The sequence below is a fragment of the Athene cunicularia genome (assembly GCF_003259725.1).
Source record: "Athene cunicularia isolate RWA chromosome 13 unlocalized genomic scaffold, athCun1 chr13_part1, whole genome shotgun sequence".
NCBI lineage: Eukaryota > Metazoa > Chordata > Aves > Strigiformes > Strigidae > Athene > Athene cunicularia.
Window position 1 is genome coordinate 17,956,352 of NW_020799117.1, and position 25,918 is coordinate 17,982,269.

Genomic DNA, 25,918 nt, shown 5'->3' on the forward strand with positions numbered 1-25,918 from the left:
CCAGCCCTAACGATGTAATGAGACACTGCTATTGCTCATTTGCCAGGCACATGGGTTGGAAATGGTCCAGTATTTTAGGTGGCCACTGTGGGAAAGGTGTTTGATGTTTCTTGTGTCTCACAGGGGAGTTTGGCCCTGTGAAACCAATCCTGTGCTTTTGTTGCTTGTGTAGAGGCAGCTGCCAGCAAGAGGAAAGATGGGCAGGTTAATAAATTTGGGCCCAATGACTGTTCAAAACCAGAGCCAAGAAAGCAGCTGGTAAATAACACAGAATGATTTCCTATTTTATAGTACACAAATACAACTTTGGCATTGCCTGTGACCAATTTAATCTGTTCTGCTTATGAGGAAAGGATTGTTGGATCAGAAGAACGTTGATTCAGCACTTTTGCTTGGAAACGGGTCGCTAGAGCGAATGCTAGAAGACGTGCTGTCAACTGAGGATTTTAGGACTCGGCTTCTGTGCTGGCTGTGGCACATCACCTGCCCTGTGCTGCTAGTGCTGGCAAGTGTCTAACTGGGTCTCTACACGCTCAGGAATTGGATTCCTCATTCCCCCCTCTCTTGGACGTGCATTACATTACCTGTGCCTTTTTAAGATAAATTGACAATGAAACAATGTTTTCCATACCATGGCAGATAAATGTGCTTGTGTCCAATGGAACAGAATGATCTGGAAAACTGAAATATTGGAACAGGTTGTTTCCTTTCAAAATCAATAGATGTCTTTACATGGGTAAGGGTCCCTCTGCCTGGTTCTGTGATGGAGGGCAGTAGTCAGCTGTGGTTAAAAATCTGTTTTCCTCAATGATGAAACAGTCTCATCTGTAGGCATGTAGATATACAAGACAGCTTTTACATCAACAGGCTTAAATTACTCCAGTTTATCAGTTGGAGAAATCCAAAATCTGTTCAGCAAAGTTTACAGCAGTGAAACACAGGGCCATTTGCAGGCAGTCTAAGTATGGAAATCTTCAAAGCTTAAAGATAACAAAAGGTAAAATTAGAACAAATATGAAAGGATGTATAAAGCAAGCCTCGTTAAGTAATTTCCAAAGTGTATTCAGTTAAAATATTGATCCACTCTAATGAAAATTCATTCTCTGCTCTTGAGCAAGCAGTAAAGAAATGAAATACAATAGCTTTCATTAGCAACAATCCATAAAATATGCATGTACATGCAAGCATGTCAGGATTATTTTTCTTTGAAAAGTGAAGCCACTGTTTATTTTGTCTGACATACAAAATGTGCTTATCCTGTGGGCTAAGCAAATAGAGATGATGTTTTGTACAAAAATGCAAAGTTAAGTAATTATTATAACCTGGACATATTTTGAAGTAAGATTACCACAGGCACTTCTACCAGACCCAGACTTCATACCCCACTGTTAAAGCAACCATAAAAATATGGCCAGAGACAAATTCTAGATCAGAAAGTGCTACTTCCCATTCCTCCAGGTTTAAACACATTGCAAAAAAAACAGCTAAGCAAATGTGCAAGTATGTTCAGCACCAGCTAAACAGTGTAGGCAATCTTAAATTTAGGCCACAGCTCGCTGCAGCTGTCTGGCATGGAAGGGATTCATCAAGGGATGATTTCATCAAGTGCTGGAGGTAAAAAAAAAAAAAAAAAGAATAATAAATTATCATTTGTCAGTACCTGCAAGCAGGAGAAACCTCCTACTTTAGTTACTGAGTCCACCTAACCGGTGAGCACAGATAACCCAACAAAAAAGAAATCATGCTTTGAGATCCAGAATAGTAACTTTTTGGATTTCTTTGCTAAGGTTCAAGTTCTCACTAACCAGCTGTATGGTACCCAGACCCTGAGGCAAGTGTCTCCACCGAGCAGGACAGGGGCCTAGTTTCAGCTCAGAGAAGATGCTGTCAGCAACAGCAGCTGGTCACACGTGTCACCTGAGCTGGGGAGGTGACCACACGCATCCTTGCAGTGCCTCTTGTCAGTCCCTAGCTCTGTAGTGCACTAGCACATTGAAAGAGAAGAAAATTAACTTTAAACCCATGGCATATGCCTGTTGCCCATGCTCAAATATCTCAGGGCATTCACCAAGCTGTAAACAAGGCAAAACTGAGGAAGAACATGATATTAGATAAAATACCTTAGCATTATGTTTTCCTGGTAAAACTTTAAATTTGTGTGTGTGTATCTACATGCATACACTTTTGCTTGCACTCACTACCATAAAGTGAGTTTCAGTTTAATAAAATTGCAGTGTTTATAAATGCAAGGGCTCATATTTCATACAGTGGCATCCCTGAAGAGCTGGGAGGGACTGAGCCAGTGTGATAATGAAAATGCAAATAAGAGGAAATACAATATACACAACAAAAGGCAAGGGCAGATGAGGAAGTAACAATATCCTTTTTTTGCCAGAGGTTACTATGGTTAATTTATAGGCTGTCAGAGAATGAAAAAAAAAGGTTTAAAAGAGCTGACCAAGAGTAAACACTGAAAGGAAACAAATAATGACAAAAATATCTTTGTGGGGGGTGGGGACTGTTGAGTTGGAAAGGATGGTTTTGCACAGAAGAGCAGTTTGTGTCCTTAGTTCTCTGGGTGCCCCCCGGCTCAGCTCTGAGGTCTGTGCTGCACCCACTGCAGACCTGTGCCAGGAAGGGAGGAGGGATGAACTTGCTGAAGGGAAATCTTTGAATATGGGATAACAACCGAGAAGAGTTTAAATGTATATACCTGATTTAGGGAGGGAATGTTTGATCTGTGAGACCTGTTAATGGGAAGTAGTTACTGCTAAACTAAGTTTTATCTTTTTAAAACAGATATTATCATGAAACACCATGGAAAATAGCTCTTTGTTGGCAAGCAATAGACAAAATGACCTAATAAATCTTCCTTGTATTTATTTTCTGCAGCGAGATTTCAAGAAATGCCCAGGATTGCTCTGCTGCATCAGGGCATGTCCCACTGAAGGAACAATTTCTGCCATTTTTAGAGTGTGTTTACTGGAAAATTGCTGGTCTGGTGTAATTTTGAGTGCCCCCTTGGACAGATCTAAAGCTTCACATGTTTTTTTGCTAAGTTTCAAAATCTTTCCCTTGAGAAAAGAAGAGGTAGCAGATGAAAGGATTAACCCACAGGGAACCCTCAGATCCTCTTCAGAGACAGAGATTAATGCTGGTTCTGGAACAGAGAATGGAAAGAAAAAATAGTGTCCCTTTGAAAGGGATGAATTTTTCATAATTTCCTTTCTGCAGTTTGTTATAAAGAAAAGAGCCACATTTCTTAGCATGGGAAATAGAATCAAATCTACAACAATAATCTGGCTTATTTTTAACATAGAAATATCTGCCCTGTGGGACCAAAGCTCATGAACTGATTGTTGGAAAAAACTATTCTTGCAGGACAAACTGAAGATGAATTTCACTCTTTTGAAATAATGATTCACTGAGTGAGGCCACTACTGTCAAAAGACAATATATCATTATTAAATTGCAGTATTTACCAAGTAGTATTTTATTCAAGAATATTTTAAAAAAATAATTTCAAGACCCTAATTTTTGGTCTGCTTATGTAAAGAACATCTGGATAAGCCAAATAACTGAGTTTTGAGCTGTAATTCTGCATATTTTTTTAAAGCTATCATGGAGCTATACAGCAAATTTTCTGAGTGAGACCTTTTTCTTTATTCATTTTTTAGAACATTAACAGAAAATCCCGTAAGTGTTTTGGAAAACTTGTTGCTTAAGAAGGAGGTGGGGAAAGTGTATGGCAAATAAAATACCCAGAAAAATAGTCATATCAAAATGCTTTTGCAGAGTGTGACTTTGGTCAGCCAGATCTTTCTTGCCTCTGTAGAAACCATTGTAGGAGCATAAATTAATCTAAGTATGAGAGTAGTTCAACAGGCTGACTTCCCTCAGTAACCTGACTACTTACACGAGGTTGCATAGATTTACTTTTTTCCCCTCTCCACTGAAGGATATAAAGGCTAGATGGTCAATATTTTACACTTTTATTTTACCTTGACTGAAGTTGTAAAGAACTGTAGAGTGACTCTATTAATAGGAAATGTCAGTGAAAAACCACATAAGTTTAACTGTTCTCAAAGCCTAACTTGCTTATATGCTGCACAGCACAAAATGTATGGCTTTCCATGGAAAACCAAAATGACTGTCAAGGTTATGTGTAAACTGGTTATTGCACTGGGGGACAGCAAGCAAATGCAGAAGAGTCTGGGATTATGTGTATTTTGTAAAGGGTTTTAGGTATCTTACAGTTAACCAAAGGTAAACAAAAAGGTGTTTTCTATACAACGTATGGTTTAGTGATGGGGGTCTCTAACCTGGCTCCCTTCTAAATGGATTTCCTCTCCTTTTCTCAACCACTCATTCTCCTTCCCTCATTTTAAGAAATTTCTTCCCCACTTTTTTCTCTTCCTACAGCTTCCTTCATTTTCTGATATGTATTTTTCTTCCCCTTTATTTCACATTATCTGTTCTTTTCCTGTAGCAGACATCCCTTTCCATCTCCTAACAGGAGCTATAATTTCTAGATTCTTCACTTTCCCTTTGTATGGAGAAGGTGTCTTCTTCAGGCTTCTTCTGTCCACTTGCCAGGGTTCAGTCATTTTTTTTGTATCATAGACGGTTGTGATACTGTACTTCTGTCCCATGCTATTATAGTCTCTTACCTTTCTGCCCTTGCAGTGCAAGGTACCTTGAGCACAGTATTTATGCATGTATTTTCACTGCTTGAGCCCCACAAATGCAGACTGAGAAGCTCCAGACACAGTGGTTTAGGAGGATGGCTAAATTCACTGGTATTTCAAACTGATTTCTTAATACTGATACAATGAGCTAATGTTAATTAACCATTATCACTCACTGATGTGTGTCCTCCCTTAATAATGTTCATATTAATATGTACAGAATTAATTAACTTACATAAATACAGCTTTAGTCTGGTCTGTTCTTTTACTGAGCTGGTTTGCTATGAATTCATGCCTTTCATCTATTCAGTGACTCCATTTCCCCACAAGTTTCTTGTTTTTCAGTCAGAATTACTGTATTATACTTGAGCCAAATAACCTAAAACATTTTTTCAGGGCATGAGTTGTGCAGTTCTGATAATAAGGGGAGTGTTAGCTTTTAGGCCAAGCAACTTCTGAATGTAGTTGGGATTTTCATATCACCTGAAACTTGCGTCTGGTCCTCGACGTTTGGAGAATCTCAAACTGACATACACTAAGCATCTGTATATGTTAGGGCATTACCTACACTGCTGGGGAAATAGGTGTGGCAGGTAAAACATGCACCAGAAAAGAGGTGAGATTATGGTAATACTCTCACAATGCGATACATCTCGAGCATTTTTGCTCCTCATGGGAGAAAATTCTCTTGAATAAAATGCACAGAAAAATTTTTACCTTTACCTGTTTCCCCCAAAAGTCCATGCAAATGCAGGCTCGATTCATTCCAGATTCAGCAACCATGGATATAATTTGAATTTCTCTTGGGATTAAAGTGACCTTTAATGTCTCTATAGCAAGCTTTTTGGTTAGCACACAGAAGAGTTTCCCTCACTTGTTTACCCTTGGTATAATGTCGTTGTCTGATATGTTTAAGCATGTCTGCTCTCTTACTTGTATTTGCACAGCTTTATTTAAAGCTAGTGCTTTTGAAAGGCCTGTTCCTCCACACTGTTTCAATATTTAAATAAGAAATATCTGGTGTTGCCTTTTGGAGCCCCGTGTCTGCTGCCTGCCCTTCTGTTCTCACCACCAGTTTCGACTTTGTGAATGGGGAGCTAATTGGCAGCCCAGTAAGAAATATGAGCTATTGCTTTACTCATGTGGCTTTTATTTTGCTTTCAAGAAGTTGAAAACAGTTACAGGGATCAGTTCTGTTGATGGTTTCTTTTTTTCTCTTGTTGCTCTTGAAATCCAGTCTATCCTATCCATCATGTTAATAGCAAAAGTAACAACCAAAATAAACATTTTCCTGTCTTCTCTTTCAGATAAAATTGAAGATGAATTAGAAATGACTACAGTGTGCCATAGACCTGAAGGACTGGAACAGCTTGAAGCACAAACCAATTTCACTAAAAGAGAACTTCAAGTACTTTACAGAGGATTTAAAAATGTAAGAACAATAGTGCAGTGAACTGAGTCTAGTATGTATGTCCCCACCAGCCTCAACTGCTCAGCTGCATTTTGTATCATTCCCCTGCTAAACATTAGTAGTTTTGTGCTAGATCTCCCCTACCACAGCAAAATGAGCACAATCTGCCTCTCCATCTAATATTTATGACACCATAATCTGCCTGAAACTGGGTTTGGATGAATATTCAGCACATAATATTCTCATTAAATTTGTTCCCCAAATGTCAGTAAGTGCACTGCAATTTCCTCATCTGTGCCAGTACTCCGGGATAACCTGAAAATATTTTTATGGTTACTATTTAATTCTTGCTGTCAGTTCCTCATGCTCTAATGGGAGTGGTACTGTTCACTTGTGATTAGCTGTCTAGGATAGGTTTTTTTGTCCTTTCTCTAGCTGGAGAAATCTTGCTCTTGTACTAGGATGTTATTAGGACTATAAGGTCCTGCGTAAGTAAGGAATAAGGCTGGAGTGCCTGGAGCCAAAAGGAAATCAAAAGTAAACGGGTATCAAGACTTGAGGAGATGAGAGGCTACAGATGTAGGTGAAAGCAGGAAACATGCCAGTTGGCATGACTGCGTACACAGAACAGCACCACGCTCGTCTTTGTGAACTGCCATTCCAGATATATTCTCCCTGGTAGCAGGGAGTCTGCAGCTCCGTGAGCATCAGCTTCTAGGTCACCTGCTGCTGCCTCTCAGGGACTCATCATAATAAATAGAAACAGATAGGGAATTTTGAGGCTACATGGAGCAGATGTTTTATGGACCTTGAAGAATGAATACTCTCATTACGTGGTTGCCTGAGGGTCTGGATTTAGTCACCCAGGTGGTTCGTGCCAGCTGATGTTTTTAAGATGATTAATAGATCAGTATTGAGCTAGCTCAATAAACAGTGTGGGGTTTAAGTTGTCTTGCAGGGGCAGCTCCAGCATTTCAGCTACTGTCATGGTAGCAGAAATTTCTTGGAAAGAGAGTCTGTTGGGTAAAAACTTGCTAAAAAAAAGGTTGAGCTACCTTAAATACAGGCAGTGTTGAGGGAAACCTGCTGGACATTGGGAAGGGCCTTTCTTTTTGACAGATCCTTGAAAATTATTTGAATCACAACTCCAATGCATACTTGACTTCTCCAAGGAGTCTGGTGGTTTCATCCTTTATTCCACTGCTCAGCTAAGCAGGCCAAGGCATAGCTCAGCTGGCTGTATTTTTCTGTTTCATGCATGTGTTGTATTTATACAGCCTTTGCTGCAGGTAGGAGGTTGTTTGATGTGTGAAGCTTTCTAACCGCTGAAGATTGATGTTCTGAAACCTCTTCATGCTTTGGGCAGTCAGCGAGAAATCGTGGCTTTTGAGACAACAGTTTACATACTAATGTCATAGTATTATATGACATGACTGCCTGTTGTGGGAGACTAAACTTAGTTCTTATCTGCTGTGTTTTGCTAAGACCTCTCAAATGCCTTATGTATTGCTGTGTTTGGTCGCAACCCTGTATGGGAGAGCACTGCTCCATGCCGAGAGGAGGAGCTGGCTGTGCCAGCAGCCGCAGTGCAAACCAGAGAGGCAGCCTTGCCGCTCTCTCAGCAGATACGACATTTACCCCTTGCCCCTCCTCATTTTGCTATCACTTTGCAGTACAGAGGGATTATATCCCGGGGCAAGAATGATAGACAAGTGCATTTAACTTATGACCTAAACTCTTTCCAAAGATCTCACTAAAGGTCTTGGTATTAATTGACAGTGCTGGCTCGTTAGCACAAAGCAGTCTGTTTTTCCCCAGCTGCTATGCGCACAGTATGCATTGAAGCTTTAATATTTGAGGTTTAAATTGAAACGAAAGGGCAGCTTTAGCATTTGTAGCCTCTAAATCATGGTTTCAATGGGATGAGTAATTATGCACAGCAGGCAAACTGACTCAGCTGTTACCATATTTGCTATTGTACTGAACCGTCTGCTTTTTGGGATGATGTTACAGTGCCATCTGGAGATTCAAAATCCCTGTGGGAATACAGTCATTTTCCTCGCTCTGGCTTGTACTCACTGCTTGCTCTCAGTGATTGCACAGGTCCTGTTTAATCATGAGGCAACACCTGGATAATCACGGAGCCATGCAGGCACTTGTAATGGACACAGAGAGAATGGGGCCCCGCTGGGCCCGGCTGCAGGCACAGGAACTGAGGGTTCCATGTTCGTGAACACGGGTGGTGTTTGACCAAAGGCAGTTCAACACAGCCTGGGGTAGCCTCTGGGCTAGTGCCCAGCTGACCAGGGTCCTAATTCTCAGTGCATATATTCCTGTTCTTTGTCTCCAAAATAAGTTTCCCCACTCCAAGTCTTCCCAGTCTCTTCCCAGTGTGTCACTGGTCAGGTCTGGTGTTTCTGCACCAGATTGATGAAGGCTTCCACTGAATTGAGATCCTTTGCCACTCTGGAGAAGCAGAGCACACTAACCAGGCCAGTGTCCTTGCTGCCTGGCAAAATGTCCCCCCTCTCTTTGCCTTTAGCTTTTTTTTCCAGCTATGAAAGGGTGCTGTCCTCCAAAATCTCTTAATGCCAGGACCAAAAGTCCACTTTTAGCTGTTAGCTCAGCCCCCAAGGTGTATTCTGCATTATGCAGAATAGTCTGTTTTGCAGCATGGAGTTAGCTGCTGTCAGACTGGAGCCAGATTAACGTAAGGTGTTTGGTCTGATTCCTTTGGTTGTGGTTCTGCAAAAGCAAGGTAACAGAGGCACCAAAAACCAGCAGAGCCTTTGGTAAATCTTGCCTTGGTTTAGCTTAACAAAACAAAATGTGATACCTCCCATCTATAAATCTTATCAGGAGAGAGAGTTGTTGGAGCTAAAAGGCAATATTGGCACGGGTACAAAATGGCTATGAATAGGCATAGGCTGGAATTCAAAGAAAATTTCCACTTCCCAGAGGAGTAAAATTTGGGGAACAGTTATAGAATGGGAGGGAGAAGAATTTGAAACTATTTTTAAGATTAAAATTGATAAATTGATGACTAGTGAAGTGACCAACAATGACAGAGGTTTGAGCTCAGTAATTCAATACCTCCCATTTAGAGCATGTTTCTAATGACTTACATTCTTTGAAATTGAGTGTATGGATTTAAAAGGGTTGGAATTTTTATGGGACTTTTTTTGCTCAATTTGGGGGGTTTTGTGCTGTTAGGGGAAATGACTGTTAGCTGCAAGGGATAATTTTCTAATACTAAATCAGAAAACTGACAACTCAACTGATGGGCTGTAGAAGATGTTCTTAACATGCCTTAGTGTGAATATTTTAACAAATCTGTAATGGAGTGCAGTACAAGATGCAATCATCTGTAAGAAATCAGGCTTTTGGAGACTAAAGTGAGTAGTGGGAGCAACGTAGAAATGTTCTGATACTTTTGTAATCCCCAAAATATCTCCAGACTGAGAGAATGTAGTAAGAGAAACAACATATTTGGGATGTGTGAATGCTTAGAGACACAAATCTGGATTGTGGATCCTGAAGGAGAATACATTAGAGTCTGGCTGTCATCAGCTAACTTAATGACCCCCTGAGGACTCCTTTTCATGTGCTGCCCAGGTTAGCTGAGAACAGTCTGATGGGCAGGTTATGTTTAGCCCCACCTCAGTTCTGCTGCTCATCCCTGCTTGTCCACATTGCACATCTTTGAAAGCAATCAATGAAGTTAATTTTTGATTCCAGCAGAAGAAAGTACACGAAGTGCAACTTTTGGTTTAGTTTGTTTTTAATGTGGGTTCAGCTCCTTTGTAGTTTTTAAAAGAAGCTACGTTAGCATTTTAAAAGAAGTCTGAGAGGGTAGATTCAAATGTATGACTCATGCTGTCAATGCCAATGCTTGATGATTAGCTTTTTGAAAATAAACAGTTGTTTCTGTGCTTGACAACAATACAAAAAAGTGTTCACTATTGTTAGACATTTTAAAAGAATTCATAGGTTAAAGAAATTAAATCTAGCCCCCTGCCATTGAAGGAAGACCTTACAAATGCTATGTAGAAGGACCGTGCTTTTTCATACTACCAAGAATTTTTTTCTTAAATGAGAAAACCTTCAGTTATCTTCAGTGGAATTTAAACTGACAGAGTTTACCTGCTCCTTTTCACGAGAGAGATTTCTTTCGAGTCAGCTGAATTAAGTAGTACTGTAGGACTAATGAGGCCTCTTGAGCTTTATTTGACTCATAAAAACAAAATTGTGATCATTTAAGTGCAAATGAATTGGTACTAGCATATGTGTCTGAAAACAATCCAGTTATAGAGAGCTAAACAGGCTGACCAATGTCAGCACTGCCTCTCCCCAGCACTCCTGGAGGCTTGATGCAGACTTTCATTTGACTTCCAGATGGAGCATCAGAAGCAATAAGGATCATGTGGAAATTCAGAAAATTTAATCAGGCACAATGGCCAAAACTGCTGCAGGAGACCTTGCCTCTGCAAGGGGAGTGCCTGCAGCAGCAGCCTCTCCTCGGGGCCTGCCCTTTGCAGACATCAGCTTCATTCTCAGGGTTGCTACTGGTGGGCTGGGGCTCTTAGTAAACATGGGCTATTAATATAGCATTGAAGAGGTCCAAGGGACTCTGCAATTGTGGTCGGTATAGAGAAAATAATGATCAATCCCTACATTTATAAACTGTCTTTAGGCATGTGAAGTGATGGTTCTTAGTGAATATAATAGCTGTATTTATCAAGAGAGAAAGAAATAATATCCTCACTTCATGTGTTTGGCCAGTAGCACTATGCTGCAAAGGATGCTGTGGTGCTCTGCTAGGCTTGGTTTTAAACAGAATGATGACTTGGTCAAATACTCTGAAGTTCTGCCAAGGTCCAGTGTGGGTCTTGGAGCAGCAGCACTCCGGTGACTAAGGAGAAAATTTCTGTGTAAGAATGTCTGTCAATAGGTCAGATCTATGGTTAAAAGATACCATAAATAAATTTTACACTATTTATTTAATGTACTTTAAATTACATGTTTTAGGAAACATGACTTCTGGGACAACACTTTTATGGTATCTATCACCTTCTATTACTCTTCTTTTAATGATTTCTAGCTTATTAGAAGTGGCATGAACAGATGAAAAAGTAACCATGTTTCTCATAACAAAGCAACCTGGCAGTGGCTATTTTATTAGGAGCTCTGGAATGTTTTGAGGATTCTCATCTAACCAGGAATTCTGCCGTACAAAATTAGAAAGTTTTGTTAGTTTTGAAAATGAAAAATCAAGGTCTGGACCTGCAGCCACTGGTTTATAATAGTCCAGTTGGTCTTTTCACCCCCTTGCTGTGGAACAAGCCCTGAACACTCACGCTGGGGAAACGGAGGCCCCAGCAAGGTCAAGACTACAGTGCCAGGTTTGGGTTTTTATTGGGACACTTAAACCTAACCAGGGGAAGGACAGTTGTTAGGATATGAATTACACAGAGTAAAAGATAATTTCAGGGCTTTCCAAGCAACAAATTATCCTTTCCTTAGCTCAAATCTATCCAAAATCACTAATGGTCTTCTACCCAAAAAGTGTGTAGAACACAGCAGGATTTCTTCTGCATTGAAGGAAGGAACTCAGATCTAATCCCTAATTTCAATAGTGAACAGGTATGTGATTAAAGAACTGCCTCTGATGTCACCTGAAGTGCCCCTCCTTGCTCTCCTTCTTTGACTTGCACAGGATAAAGTGATGTCTCTTGTTTGTCCTGTCCTTTTCCATGGTTAATAATTGCACAGCAGCAGCAGGTGATGCTGACAGATCACAGGCTTGGAAAAAAGCCTTTTTTCCTCTATAGGCTTTTCATGGAAGAATTTCTTGTCAAAGTCTTTTTGGTTCTTAAAAGGTATCTAAAGAACTCATCATTAAATAAGTCATAGACTTGAATCTTCCTCCAACTTTCTGTGTCACCAATTCAAAGGGATTTTCTTAGACTTCCTAAGTTTACTCATCGCAAATTCCACAACCTGTAACACTACCAGAATAAGCGTTTGTCTTGGATCTGCACAGTGGGGTGTAGCACACAGAGTATATGCATCTATGGCAGCTCCAAGCTGCCAGTAGTGAGGAACTATAGCAGTACTTATATCTGCCCTGCTTTGCAAACCTACCTAGGGCCGTGACACACACTGCCAAGCCCTCTCTTTAACAAAGTCAGGGCAAGCACATAATTGTATGGAGATTAGGGGGGTCTCCACCCCAACAGCATCATGTGACGTAGCACCTATGTTCCAGGTAGTGTTATGTGGCAATAGTGTGTTTGGATGTAAAGGCTGTACAGTTCCGTGCTCTTTCAAACTCACTTCTGTTCATCCCCAAGCTTGATTGTGCTACACAACATCTCAGTCTGCACAGAGGCATGGCCCTCCTCGATGTGTTAGTGCAGAAGAATTAACTATTAAATGTATTTCCATTACTTTAGAAGGTAAGTCCAAGAGGAGAATATATGCTGCCTAAAAACTAGCCAGGGTTAGCCAGATAGACTGGATTAGCCTTACCATTATGGAAAGATCTGAAAAACAGTTTCTATCCTATTTCTCCAATAACTCAATCAGGATTTATTAGGGAAAGAACAGAGAAATGGGGAGAATGTTGTTATGCTGCAGGACAAATAAATGGTATACTGGCATCTTGAACATGGCTTGCAGTCCTGGGCTGCTGTCTCAAAAATGTGGTGGAAATGGAAGAATGCAGAGAAGAGATGGTCAAAGGATGCTCAGTGCCTTCTGTGCTTCTCAGGGTGACATGCTTTAGCCTGGAAAAGAAATAATGAAGGCAAGATCTACAAAATCACAAGTGGCAGGTAGAAAAAGTGTCAGGATCAACTGTTTGCTTGCAGTCTCTCTGTAGAGGAATTTGGGGCTGTCAGGCAAGGTAGTAGGAGTCAGGTTGCAAAAACTGAAAGCTGGTGATTCCTTGTGCAAAGGGTTATAGAACTGTAAAACTCCGTGTTGGAAGGACCTGTATTAAAATGGGCCAGCAATCATAGTGTGACATAGAAAGAGGAAAGCATGGAGTGAGTATACTGCCAGTAACTGATGAACTTTCTTGATCCCAAATCTGGCCTTCAGTTTAATCATAAGCATCAAACCAAGATATATGTACCAGTTTCATGAGAAATTCTGAGTTAAGCTATTCAGATAATCCATCTTCAGCATGTCCTACCAGGAGTGGCAGTGTTCTTGCTCCTCTTCCCTCCCTGTGACACATTGCCTCAACTGGGGCTGAGGAATTGAAATTGCTGTGAATGGGGTCAGGTGCCTGCAGCAGGGGCCAGACCCGTGATGTCTCTGACAGTTGGTATTTCTGAATGTGGGAGAAAGCTGACTCTTCAGTGTCTATAATTCTGTGCTCTGTGAAAAACTGTCAGTTCCATGGTTATTTTATTGTTTTGCTCTGTTTTGTTTTCAAAATTGGTTGATAGGCAATCTGTGAGGAAGAGTGGCATGAACTGGGAAATATTTTTTGTAATTGAAAACTACATATTGTCAGATAGCAATGCCTGAGGCTCTCTGTGATCCACGAACACGAGTTATAACAGCACTGAGCTTGTTGAGGGGCGGTAAAGCACCACAGTCATGCTAAATTTGCTCTTGAATTTTACTTGAATTGTCCATGTAATTTAAATTTTAGAAAGAGTTGAGAGGAAGGAAACAGGATTCACAAAACAGAGACAGTTCTTGTGCTGTTTTTCACCATCTCTTGCATTGCCTGCAGTCCTGCATCCTATGGGGTAAGCTCGAAGGACAGTTCAGATATCTCTTATCGGGTGAAGCACCTGGGGGCTCAGCTCCTCACACCTGCCGTGTCTCCCTTGTCACGGGCGCTGCCCAGACTCTGCAGTGTGCCCAGGGAGCACCTCCTACCCAAACTACCATAACGGCTTGGATTTTGCTGGGCTCTAGCAGAGCAAGCGCGAGCCTTCCAGGCAGGGATCCCCTTTTCCCTTCCTGAATGCTGCCCCATCGGGCTAGTTAGTTAGTAGGTCAGGAAGTTCAGGGCAGAAAATCTGCTACCCTCTTCCCAAGTGTTTGCCCTCAGCAGTCAAAAGTGAAATGAAATGCCTTACATTCTAGTACCAGAGCTTAAAAATAAAATAACTTCACAGGTTGCCAGGTTAGAAAATTTGTGTGGGCAGAGTCTGGCTTCTCAGAAGTTTACAGAAGACTGAGCAGATAAACAGATTAAAAGTGATCTAATCTTTTTCAGCCTAATACTAATGCTCGTTTGGGACTTACATAGTATGTACTGTTAGCTTCCATGGAGCTGGTGCCAGGTATCTGGCTACAGTCTTCTGCTGAGGATTAATGAATTCATATATGTGGAGGCATCAGACAGGGAAGTGTTAGCTGGCACTAACATGATTTGTAATTATTAGATGAAAGCTTCATGACAGAAGGCATGAGCTGCCTTTCTAGTTTGTCCTATAAAACAGCGATTAAACACTGCTGAAAACACTGTTAGAAATGTTAATAACGGTGAACCAAGACTGTGAGACACTTAAGATGAAATTGCAGTCTGAATTATTTTAATTTCCTCAGCTGCACAGCTCATGCATCTAGAGCACTGTGAGAACAGGAATGTGATTTGTTTAATTGCTCTCTTCGGGCTTGTAGAGTTTTGCAAATGAACCTTTACAGAGATGGGTGTTCTTCCTGTTTTTGTTTTTTTTTTTCTTTTTTGTTTTTCCAACAGGAGTGTCCTAGTGGGGTTGTTAATGAAGAAACATTCAAACAGATCTATGCACAGTTTTTTCCTCATGGAGGTAAGCAGAGTGTTTTGTGTCTGTCAAGTTTATTGAAGCATGCCTTAACATTCATTACTGCCAACTGGCTGCAAAACTACTTCAGATAATCTGTGCAAGAAATGTGAATTGAGCTTAAGTTTTGCAGGATCTTAATCAGAAACGCAAACATCAAGGTAATAAAATTCAGTTAGGCCCTTTGAACAGTTATTTCACAAGAATATAGTCAAACTCACATTAAAGACTGCCCCTAGTTGTACAGTTTTTTATTCCCTGTCCAAAATAGAAACTGGGAATTGGAGCTTTTATTTTGTACTGACTTTCTGGGTGGCAGAAAGCTAAATCACTTCCCCTCAGTGTGTCTCTGCTTCCCTGCTGTTGTACTGCTGTGCATGTAGTATCTAGCGCAGAAGAGTCCCAGACCTTATTTTGGCCTGCAAATTAATCAAAACCTCCCTACAATTCTTAAAGCAGTTCTTAATTGATATGTGAACTCCTAGCTACGTGAAGTGATCATTTTTGGTGTTTGTGTGACTAAGACAGGATCGTGTCTTGTATTGGAATGTATTGTATTGGAAACTATTGTATTAAACCTCTCAAAAAATGTACATTCTTGCCTTTTAAAAACATCAAGAACCTATATGTTCTTCTAACTGGTATGTTCTGTGGGGATACTCTTCCCGAATTGAAAGGAGTCATGGGTTTAAGTGACTTTTTAGTAAAAGATTCAATATTTGAGGCTTTCCAAATGTGTTCTACTCTGTAGTAGCTGCAGAATACACTCATTGTGCAGTGATGACTGAAGCTTCTGCAAGAGTGTATGTGTGCATGTGCATTTACTTTAAGGTTATTAACAAGTGGGTTTTCAACTAAATGTCAAGATAAAACATGTTATGCTTATGTCTTACGATGCATGTGACCTCAAAGATGTACACCTATAAAAGTATGGACTTGATTTCCTATTGTTCTGTTATAAAAAAGCAACTAGTGAATTTAATTTTTTTAACAAATATGCAGAAAATTAAGTATTTATAGTCTTAATGTATTCCTGGATGTGTTTTGTGTTTTCAGCCTAAGTTCCAGTAAGTCCGAGGAACTCCAGTTACCCCAAGTAACTGCACTAACTCCTTGAAGTAACACACCTCATGTGTGCCTGAGGTCCTTCCTTCCCATGTGTGGAAAACAAACAGGCACAGAAATGTCACCTTTTCATGGATAGATAACTTCTTGCCCCTCTCCTGAGGTTGACAAGGACTTGCCTTTTATTTTTCTGTCCCATTCTCTTGAAATGTGTTTCTCCCTTGGTTAATGACGATGGTAGTACAACCATACTTAATAATAAATCAATTTAACAGCATGTGTGATCTCGCATTTTACACTGTTTTCTTTCACTTGGTTTCTAAACTGTTTGTATAACCTTAGCATCATAAATCATGAGATTTCAGATTCCTCAGAGATTTTTTCACTTTTATGGCTCTCTGTACAGATAAACTTGTACATCCCAGAGGTAGTAAAGAAGATCTGAATTATAAAAACCCTGTGCAGTGTCATCCCAGGCTTGTGATGTTTTTGTTAAATAGGGCTCCTATGTTTTCTTCTGGAGCTGTTTGATTTCAGAATCCTTCTCTTAAAAATGTAGCAGTCAATTTTTTTTTTTACTACAGTCCAAAGTATTCTATCCTTACAAATTACGGTAACTTAAGTATTTGATTTTTCTGTACATTGTTACACTTTCCTGGATTTGAATAATGTGAAAATATTTAATTATTTCATAGAGATCAGAGTAAAGAGATGCTGGGTCATTCTACCTGACTGCCTGCGTAGCACAGGGCACCAGGCTTCACCTGAATACCCATACATTGAGTATGAGGATTCAGGCTTGACTAATGCAGTGTGATAGACGCCAAGCATAGAAGAGACAAAAAAGCTCATGGCTGCTAGAATAACAATGAAGTAATTAAGGAAATTTAATGTCAGTTGCTTCCATCTTGTAAAACTGGGCTCTAGTAAGACAGAGAGCAGTGCAAATTGCCTCCAGAGCAGAGAACAGGCCAGTGAAGGTCTTGAGGTCACACATCTATGTGATTTTATTTTTCTGGGTACCATTACTGTTTTTCCCACTTAACAGCCATCCTTCATGTGGCCATAGAAACTATTCTTCTCAATAAAAAAGTTTTTCTAAAACCAGCAGTTTAAGATTCAAAAGGACAAAAATATGCTTCAAATGAGACTGCCCTTTTTAACAGTCATGGGACAAGCTCCAGTTACTGGGACTAGACCCTTCTGAAGTTGGACAGTCCCTGGGGACCTCTGCTGTATCTGACACAAAGTGGAAAGGTAGAGGAAGGAAGCACACGTGCTTTTGCAGCATTTGCCACCAGAGTTAGTACTCCATTTGCCCCAGAGACACTCTTGGATGGTTGGGTTTTTTTGCTCATTCTTTCAAGTACAGCCACATAATCTAAATCGTTTCTACTGTAATAAACGCTTTCACATTTCAAAGCTGTTTTAAGGGAGGGCATGGATGTTAACATTTACTGGTTCATAGAATATCTGGCAATGCTACAAGATTGGGTTTTATACAAAAGGAAAATAAGGTCATGAATTTTGTTTGGAGCCATTAGTGTATAAAGAACTGTTGTACCAATCAGTGCCCTTTCTGTTTTTCAGATGCTAGCATGTATGCACATTATCTCTTTAACGCCTTTGACACTGCACAGAATGGCTCAGTGAAGTTTGAGGTAATTGTTTTGCATTTGATACCTCTTTCTCACTTCCGTGTTTTTAAGATTTTCCATCCTTTCTGTTCTGTGAACTAGTTGGATTATGGATTAGGACTAGTTGGATAATGGATTAGAGGTTTCAGTCTCAAATCAGTTGATATTTTAAAATTTGATTCACTGTAGTTTATGCAGATGAAGTTGACTGTTTCCTTTCACCAAAGAAACATATGGGTTGCGTTAGTGTCACAGGGAGAAAGTGCAGAGATTATGTAGCAGAGAGAAGGGGTTGAGGACAGTCCTACATGAAGAGATGAGTCGCATGGATAATTTGGATGTCAAAGAAAAGTCAGTACATCTTATACTTTCTGTAGTTATCATGCATTGCATTATTGCACTGTTAATATTTGTATGTTGCTGCAGTATGGTTTTTTTAAAGCTTATCTGATATACTGAACAAGCATCTCAGGTACTTGGTACCCCGTGGGAACTAAATTCACGCTTTAATGGAAGGGCCTGTGGCTACAAATAGCCATGCTTCACGCTCACACATATAGCTGGAGGAGTGCAGCAAAGGGATATGTTAAGTCATAGACTTGTGGAGGATGAACTTCATAGTTTCGAAGACAGTTTGCTGTGATGATAAAACTAGAAATCATAGACAGTCTTGCCTTTGCCGTCAGAAAACTAAGAACTCCGGTAACTTACTGATAAGACTAAGAAATTTGTTCATTTATCAAATGTAAAATGAGGATGTTACAGTTTCCATGTGTGTGTCTCTGTGGCAACAGCTGCAGCAGGAGTTTTGCATATGGCAGCTACTCAGAGGCTTGCAGAAACCTAAACAGACTGAGACACAGAAAAATGCTTAGATAAGTATTTAAAAAAAAAATCAAAAAGTGCTGAACTTTCTTTCCTGGCAAACCTGTCTCTTTAGTGGTTGTCAAACATAAGCATTTTGTCTCCCATTTTGTCTCATTCAGCAAATTCAGATTCCTCTGAGCCTTGGGAAAAAGGAGCATAGTATTCTAAGAAGTGATGCACTGCCCCATGCAGAGCTAATGGAGATAACATAGGAAGGACTGAGTACATTAAACGAGTTATCAGAACTGTATATAGCTCTGTTAGCTTGAAGCTCTGCCTGTACAATCCCTGTAGCAATGCTACTTAGAGTGCCTGAGCCACGGGGCGCTATAAACAATAAATCAAAGGTACTGGAAACGATAACTTTACTGTAAACAAAAAATGCAATTAAAATGCTGTGACTGCATAATTAGTGGTAGGAATCACATCTGGTCAGAGAACAAAACCTAAGGCTCATTGTGTTAGAGGAATCTGGGATCTCTCCAGCTCTCTCAAGGCAGGAACAGAAAAATTGCTGGATTTTTTCCTTCTTTGCCAGCACCCTAGGGCTGGAGGTAAGAAAACATCAGCTCCTACTTCCACAGTTGAAGTCCAGCTGTGTTTAACCAGGCAGTGGCAGTCTGAATGATTCCTTGCAGCAGACTATTTCTAGAAGGGGAATGGCCACTGGAGCATCTGGCAGTGCTCTTAGAAACCAGTCTTGTATTTTGCCATGCTTACATTCATGCAGCATTTGGAGTTTAGAGCATGATAAATTTGGATGGGTAGCAAGGAAGGTGTCCCAGCTTCTGGTCTGGAGCATGCTGTGCTGCTTCTGGCAAGTCTGCGGAGTCAGAGCAGGCACTGTCTGTGTTTAGGATCTAAATCTGCCTATCTTGGACTGGATATACTCTTAATCCTGTGCTGTTCTCACAACCCTCACCTGAGGTCTAGGAGAGTTTAAAGCTGCAGCACCCATTAGGTCTTCCTGCCCTTCCAGCATTGCTGAGCTGCCTAACCCATAGCATAAACTTGGCTTTTGCACTGACTGCAGTTGAGGACTTTTCTGATTTTCCTGGTTACCTCATACACATTTATTAGTGTGATAGTATGCAGATCATCTTAGCAGATGCTACATCCATTGAGATAGTCAGAGAGGACACATTTTTGGAAAAGACAGCCGGAAGAGATTGATAACCATATGCTCTATCCTAAAATGATGAGTCTTTTGACTGGCATTATATAAAGAAGGTGACTTAGAAAAGGATGTTATAAAAATTCACACTTCTCTCTCTGCCTCGAACCAGGATTTTGTGATGGCATTGTCCATTCTGTTGCGAGGAACTGTTCATGAAAAGCTAAGATGGACGTTTAATCTGTATGACATAAATAAGGATGGATATATAAACAAGGAGGTAAGGCTGTTCCTGACAAATGTGGTTGATTTCTGAAGAAAGCCAACTGGTTTCTGTTGCAGAGCACAGTTAATTTTACATGCAGCTAATAAAATGCAAATCAGACTGGACTTGAGCATTTATTTATGTCTAAGTAAAGTGTGCAGTGTCTCATTTTGCATGATTTTGTAGACATATTTTCCTATATTATAGTGCCTTTAATGGATTGCTTTAGCCAGGAACAAAATCCCAGTTACAGCTGTGAGCAACACAACCTTTGTGAAGAGGAGGGTGATGGTGGCAATAGTGACTGAAACACAAGGGGTTTCTGGCTGCACTGGGAGGTGTGGTGTGGTCTCACTTGGAGCACCAGAAGTCCCCAGCACTACTCCCAAATCTTCTTATCTGGTATTGCCTGTTCCCCTTGTGGGAAGCCTTGGTTTTGAGCCTGGTAACCTTGAATATTTTGCAAATACATCTTGGTGTATCTTCTCAAAACTATTGTGTGTACCTGCAGGGTTTGCAGTTACTGCTGCCAGTCATGGAGTTGTGTGGCAGTTTGTGCCAGGCATGGAGAAGGGCCAGGTTCCCACAGAGTGCCATGAAGGTCCCTGGCCCTGGGGGAGGCTCTGGGACAAGGTTAGTGCCGCAGTGCTCAGGACCGAGCGTGCCCCTTGCAGCCCAGCACCATCCCCAGCAGATGCCATGTCAGAACATGTGCCCCACAGTGCCCCTGGCCCCAAGGGCAGTGAGCATTGCGGGAGCCTCCAGCACGGCTGTGGCAAAGTCATGGCACAGTCAGAAAGAAGCACTTGTATTTTACAGATGAACGTGTATATGATACATCTGTCTTCATGCACATGTGTAGGCGTTCTCTGTGCTGTTTTGTAATAGGAGAAGAAGAGCGAAGAAAAGAGCAGTAAAAGAGAGAAATGTGGTATAATTTCTATCAATTTCCCCTTTGTGTTTGTGCTGGCATGCCACTACTGCAGGAAATGATGGATATCGTAAAGGCAATTTATGATATGATGGGAAAGTACACGTATCCAGTGCTCAAGGAAGATGCACCAAGGCAGCATGTAGAAGTATTCTTCCAGGTACTTAATTTTTGATGTGTTTTTCTTAATGCTTGAGCTATGCACTGATACACTTTACAGTCAAGTTAGCTCTAAATTCAATCCTGTGCCCCACTGTATATTCCAAAGTAAACCCTAGCAGCCATTCAGCCTATCAGTACAGCGTCTGCTGATTTTCTGCTCCAAAGGTATCTCATTTGTCTCTTAGCCTGACCCTTTGAAGTGGCATGTGCCACATCCAGCAAGTCTAAAGCCTCTGCCTGTGTTGTAGCCCTTCTGTGCTGCTTCTCTTAACTGCCTGTAAAGAGAGACAGGAATATGGGTGCTGGTTGGTGAGGCAATGAATAAATAAATGATATGAGGGCAGAGTTTGCTATGTATGTGAGTGAAGGCGTAGTTGGAGATGACCTCAAAAGCACTCCAAATACTAAACAAGTCCATAGCAGTTGGGAAATTTAGCCAATGACACTGAGACTGTAATCTAAGCTGGTAAAGTGCCCTAGGTTTATTCAGATTGCATCAACTAAGATATTATACTATAACTGCAGTGTTACCTACAGAAACAAAAAAAGGTTTTTTTTATTTTATTTTGCAGAAAATGGATAAAAACAAAGATGGTGTTGTAACTTTAGATGAGTTTATTGAATCATGTCAGGAGGTAAGGACAAAATTACAACTGCAATGAAAGGTCTTGCTCATGCCACAGCATTTGCTTTCCCTTTGGACAAACTCTGTTTGAAACAAGATGCTGCTCAGGATCCCCGGTTTCCGTTGCTCTGTGAAAAAAGACAACTTTAAGACTGAAGTTTGTGTGGTGCTCTGTGAAGCCTGTGACTGAACAGTGAAGTAGGGTCAGGTTGGTCATGGGAGAGGGCCTCTTCATTTCTAGAGCTGGTGGCCAGTGCTTTTTTTTTTCCTGAGTGAACTGCAGTGCCTGATTCTGTAGGCAAGCAGATAACTCTAGAGAAAACTCATAGCGCCCTTAAACTTCCTTAGTATTTTTCCTTCCACTTAATGTTGTCTCTGTGTGCTGTCCCTGAATGTCCATTAACAGGTACCACATTGCTGGAACTACCCAGAGCCAAAGGTGTCTCAAAATCTTGTAACTGAAGCACTGATTTATAACATGGTCAAACATTTTGATGTGGTCAAATACTAAAAGCAAATGCTGTCATCATAGCAATGATTTTTTTTTTCCTGTTTTGGAAATAAGCTTCCTCTTGCAAATTCCATACATTAGGTTGGCTGTAATAAATAATTGCTGGTATTTTTAGCACTGGCACAAAGGCAAGCATCTGCATTAACATGCAATTGGCCAAGTATCTGTTGTCTTTAGACTGTAATTAACTGTGTGGATGTTTGCTCAGAGATCTCTCTAATATTTAATCAGTACAATAATGGCCTATGCATTTTAGAAAATTTACATTGGTGCCAATAATTGCATACCAGCCCACCTGTGTATTTACTTTCCCTGGAAAAATCCTCCATGTTCTGCAGTCAGACAGCTCTTCTGTACCTGAGCAGTGGGAAGATGCTGACTCTGGAGGGCTAGACTGGCTTCCTGATGTTTCTGTGTTTAATTCTGGCTCTGGCAAAATCCAGAATACTTCTTAGTCAGGGACTTCCAGCAGTCCCCAGTTTAATTTCTTGTTAGCAGATGCATAATACAAGGCTATTTTTTTTTTTTCAGTTACTTCATTCTTGGTCCTTCCTGATTGTTTGGCTTATTTTTGGTCTCATCTTTAATCGTCTGTGTTGAGAATTATTCTTCACATTCATAATCTGCCTTCAGGCTGGATGCATGTGTGTGTGATTGGTGGTCTCAGTATTAAAACAACTTCTAACCGTTAGAGTTTGTTTAATGCTCTGCCCTAGTTTGGGTTTGGTTCCTCGTGTTGACATACTTGCACTAGGAGCTGTGCAGACTGCTGCACTGTCATGTGTGCTCTCCTGGCAGATAGGAGCAGGCTCTGCAACACTAAGGTGCTGGGTTTTTTTTCTTTATGAAAAACAAACCAAAATGCACTATAGTGCTTAGCTCTGCCATTTCCAAGGGTGTGGCTCATGGGCAGTGAACTCCTAGCATTGCTTTGGGGAGGATGATTGGTTTCCCATGCAAGGTGATACCTTGTACCACGATACCAACCAGACTGTGTTGGAGGTGAGACAGGTGAATGCAGCCTCAAAATAAGATAGAGGAATGAGATGCAATAGATCTCTTTAAGTTGCTCAATGTGGAAAATCATTTTCATGTTACTGGCAAATGGTTATTCTAATGTGTGGAATAACTGAATTCCTGGCGGGGTGTGTGTGTGTGTGTGTGTGTAAATCATCATTATGCTTTTGAATATTACTCTGGTTATTACCTCAAAGTACAATTTTGACAATTCATGAGAGACAATCTGGGATTCTCTTTGTGTGTCTCACAACTTTTACATTTGGATCTAGGAACCTTGGAGAGGCTGAGTTTGCATGTATTTGGGGTTTGAGCTGGGTGTATTTCTGGGATGAAGTGGTCCTTCAAGGCAGCTTGCTTACCAGTTCAAAGCATGCAATTTAATTGGAAATTTTGAAGCATATTAGCTAAGTATGTGTTTGCATATTCAGGATCAATGAAACGCAGTTGGGCTCTGAAGTCTGAGGGTTCAGTACTGTCACCAGCTCAGTGCTGGTGTCTGGTTTTCTTCAGTAAAGCACAGCCCATGCTGAATGTCAAACTTATGACAAGATCCTGTGCTTGCATGTCTCAGACCAACTAAGGTGACAGAGTAAGAGAGAAAACTGTTTTGCAGAATCAGGACCTGATCACTGAATCAATTCCAGCTCATTGAGGATGAAAAGCATTATGAAAGCAAGGCTGTTGCTTGCAGTAGCAACTGCAGAGCTCCTCCTATGCCATGCAAAGTTCTGAGTCATGCTTGTCAGTGCTGGTTTTATGGAAATGTCTTCTCATTGCTTGCAGGATGACAATATCATGCGATCCTTACAGCTCTTTGAGAATGTGATGTAACCGTGTCTGGTGAGTGCTGGAGGAGTCAGAGACTTTCTGTGTAACAAAGGTCTCCTTTCTGGGTGAAAGCTTTTTACAATTCAGCCATGTTCAGTATGTGAGGATTTTGTACGACATCTCCAACCAAATGGCAACCGAATGCAACCAATCCCACATCTCCCCAAGAGACACTGGTGGACTTTTGTTTCGTTTTGGAAGCATGTGAATATTTTAATAAATCCTGACAAGAGAGAACTGCTGCTCAAAGTACAATGAGTAATAAACAGCATTGTTTGCTAGGCACAAGTCCTGCTTTTAATCTAGTATATGATTACATATGATAGCACATGTCGATAGCTTACTCAGCCATCTATTGCAAGTGAAAAGCTCAGTCTATTCTACCATATGACAAAATGTTTTATGAATGCCTTGCTGTTAATCTGCTTTGACAAAAATCAAATCTACCAGGGCAGTCTGTAAAAAATGAACAGTAAATGTACCTAGGACATTAACCTGACAGCCTGTGTAGCCAATATTCCCATTTCTGCAGAGATCCCACTTCTCCTCTCACATGCACTGGTGCCACCATGCTGAGTTTGGAGTTTTTCATGAACACATGAACCAGAGGATCTTCATGCCAGGGTGAGTCAGAAAGGAGCAAAACATGTGTTGCACATACAAATATCAAACTACAGAACAAATGCTGTTCAATGATGGTAAGTTCTTGCAAGACCGGGCAGGTTTCTAAGGGCTGGTACAGGAAGATGAATACCCGCTCTGGTCCCAGCCACCTTCTGCAGTCCAAGCACGTGGTGGGACACCAAGAGATTCTCCAGTGTGCATCTCAGCAGCACCGTGGTCATGTGCTATGGTCCTTTTGGTGTAGTTTGGCACACGCTTCCTAGGTTCATGATTTGAACATCTACATTTTTCCATTGGACATTACAGTAAATTGTTCCCCACTTTAAGGATTTATTTTAGCATTCCAGTTTTACTTAGTGCAGAAAAGGGCCCATATATTTACTTAGTGCAGAAAAGGGCCCACGTATTTCTACATACACACCCTCATACCCACAAAGTGCCCTGTAAGTTTAATCAGGACCTACTTAGTTGTTGTTAGTCTCAGAATCAGCTGCCAGGCCCACATATCCCTTTGGGTATTTTAACATTTTCTATAGTAAAATCTTTTTTTCTAGAAGGCAGTTGCATGACTTGTACAAGTCCCATTTCCTTGCTAATGCCAAATAGATCATTGGTTTGGGGGGGTTGGTTTTTTTAATTAGTAAAACAGAATTATTTAGTGAATTTACATCAAGGTTGGATTTTGCCCAGTAGATTAATTGTCAGCTGAGAAACATGTCAGAGCCTGCTTTGCAGAAGACTCTTAAGAAAGCTAACACACAAGAGTGCCATTTGCAGTCTCCAGGCAGCTGATGGCTCAGAAACCAAGGGAAGAAGGGAACAGCCAACTCTTCCAGCTGCTCAAACCACACAGAACGGAGAGTCCCTGCCATAGTGCTACGTTGCTCCCATCCAGTAAGCATATATTTTTATTATATCAGATACTATATTACAAATATACTGTTAGCAGTGAAGATATATTTTAAAAATTATCTAAGTGGAAGCTTTTTATAATACAAAATATATAGAATGCCTCATTTCTGTAGCCCTATATTTTATAAAAATTTAATCTATTGAAGTATTCCTGACTATAGAGGTAGGTCTGATCAGTACTAGTGCGATGCTATGCTAATTCCCCTAGGTGGGACATTTTTCCCTTTTTACTGTGCTTCTCCATACACTTCTATGTAGTCAACTTATATTTAAGTTGCCCACTTGTCATCAAAAGTGCTGTTGAAATGAGTGAAGTTACATGTATGCAAGAATGACACCCTAGTCTATTCTGTTTATTGCCTTTCATAGAAATACTCTTAATTACTTCCTAGAACTGATACAGAGGGTAGCAACTCCAGTAATGTGCTGTGATTCACAGAAGAGATGCAATGCTGTGAGAGTAGCC

General features: G+C 40.7%; 1 protein-coding gene across 12 annotated transcripts in view; it reads left to right on the top strand.

Moving 5' to 3' along the window:
• Window positions 1-24,149, top strand: part of KCNIP1 (potassium voltage-gated channel interacting protein 1) — a 449,680-nt gene extending 425,531 nt beyond the window's left edge. For all 12 annotated transcript variants that reach the window (XM_026858234.1, XM_026858241.1, XM_026858239.1 and 9 more), the window contains exons 2-8: window positions 5,996-6,120; window positions 14,828-14,897; window positions 17,547-17,617; window positions 19,747-19,854; window positions 20,826-20,930; window positions 21,505-21,567; window positions 23,872-24,149. In XM_026858234.1, the coding sequence (XP_026714035.1) occupies window positions 5,996-6,120; window positions 14,828-14,897; window positions 17,547-17,617; window positions 19,747-19,854; window positions 20,826-20,930; window positions 21,505-21,567; window positions 23,872-23,919 (590 nt within the window). In that variant the 3' untranslated portion in view covers window positions 23,920-24,149. The remainder of the gene's footprint in view (window positions 1-5,995; window positions 6,121-14,827; window positions 14,898-17,546; window positions 17,618-19,746; window positions 19,855-20,825; window positions 20,931-21,504; window positions 21,568-23,871) is intronic.
• The last annotated feature ends 1,769 nt before the right edge of the window (window positions 24,150-25,918 follow it).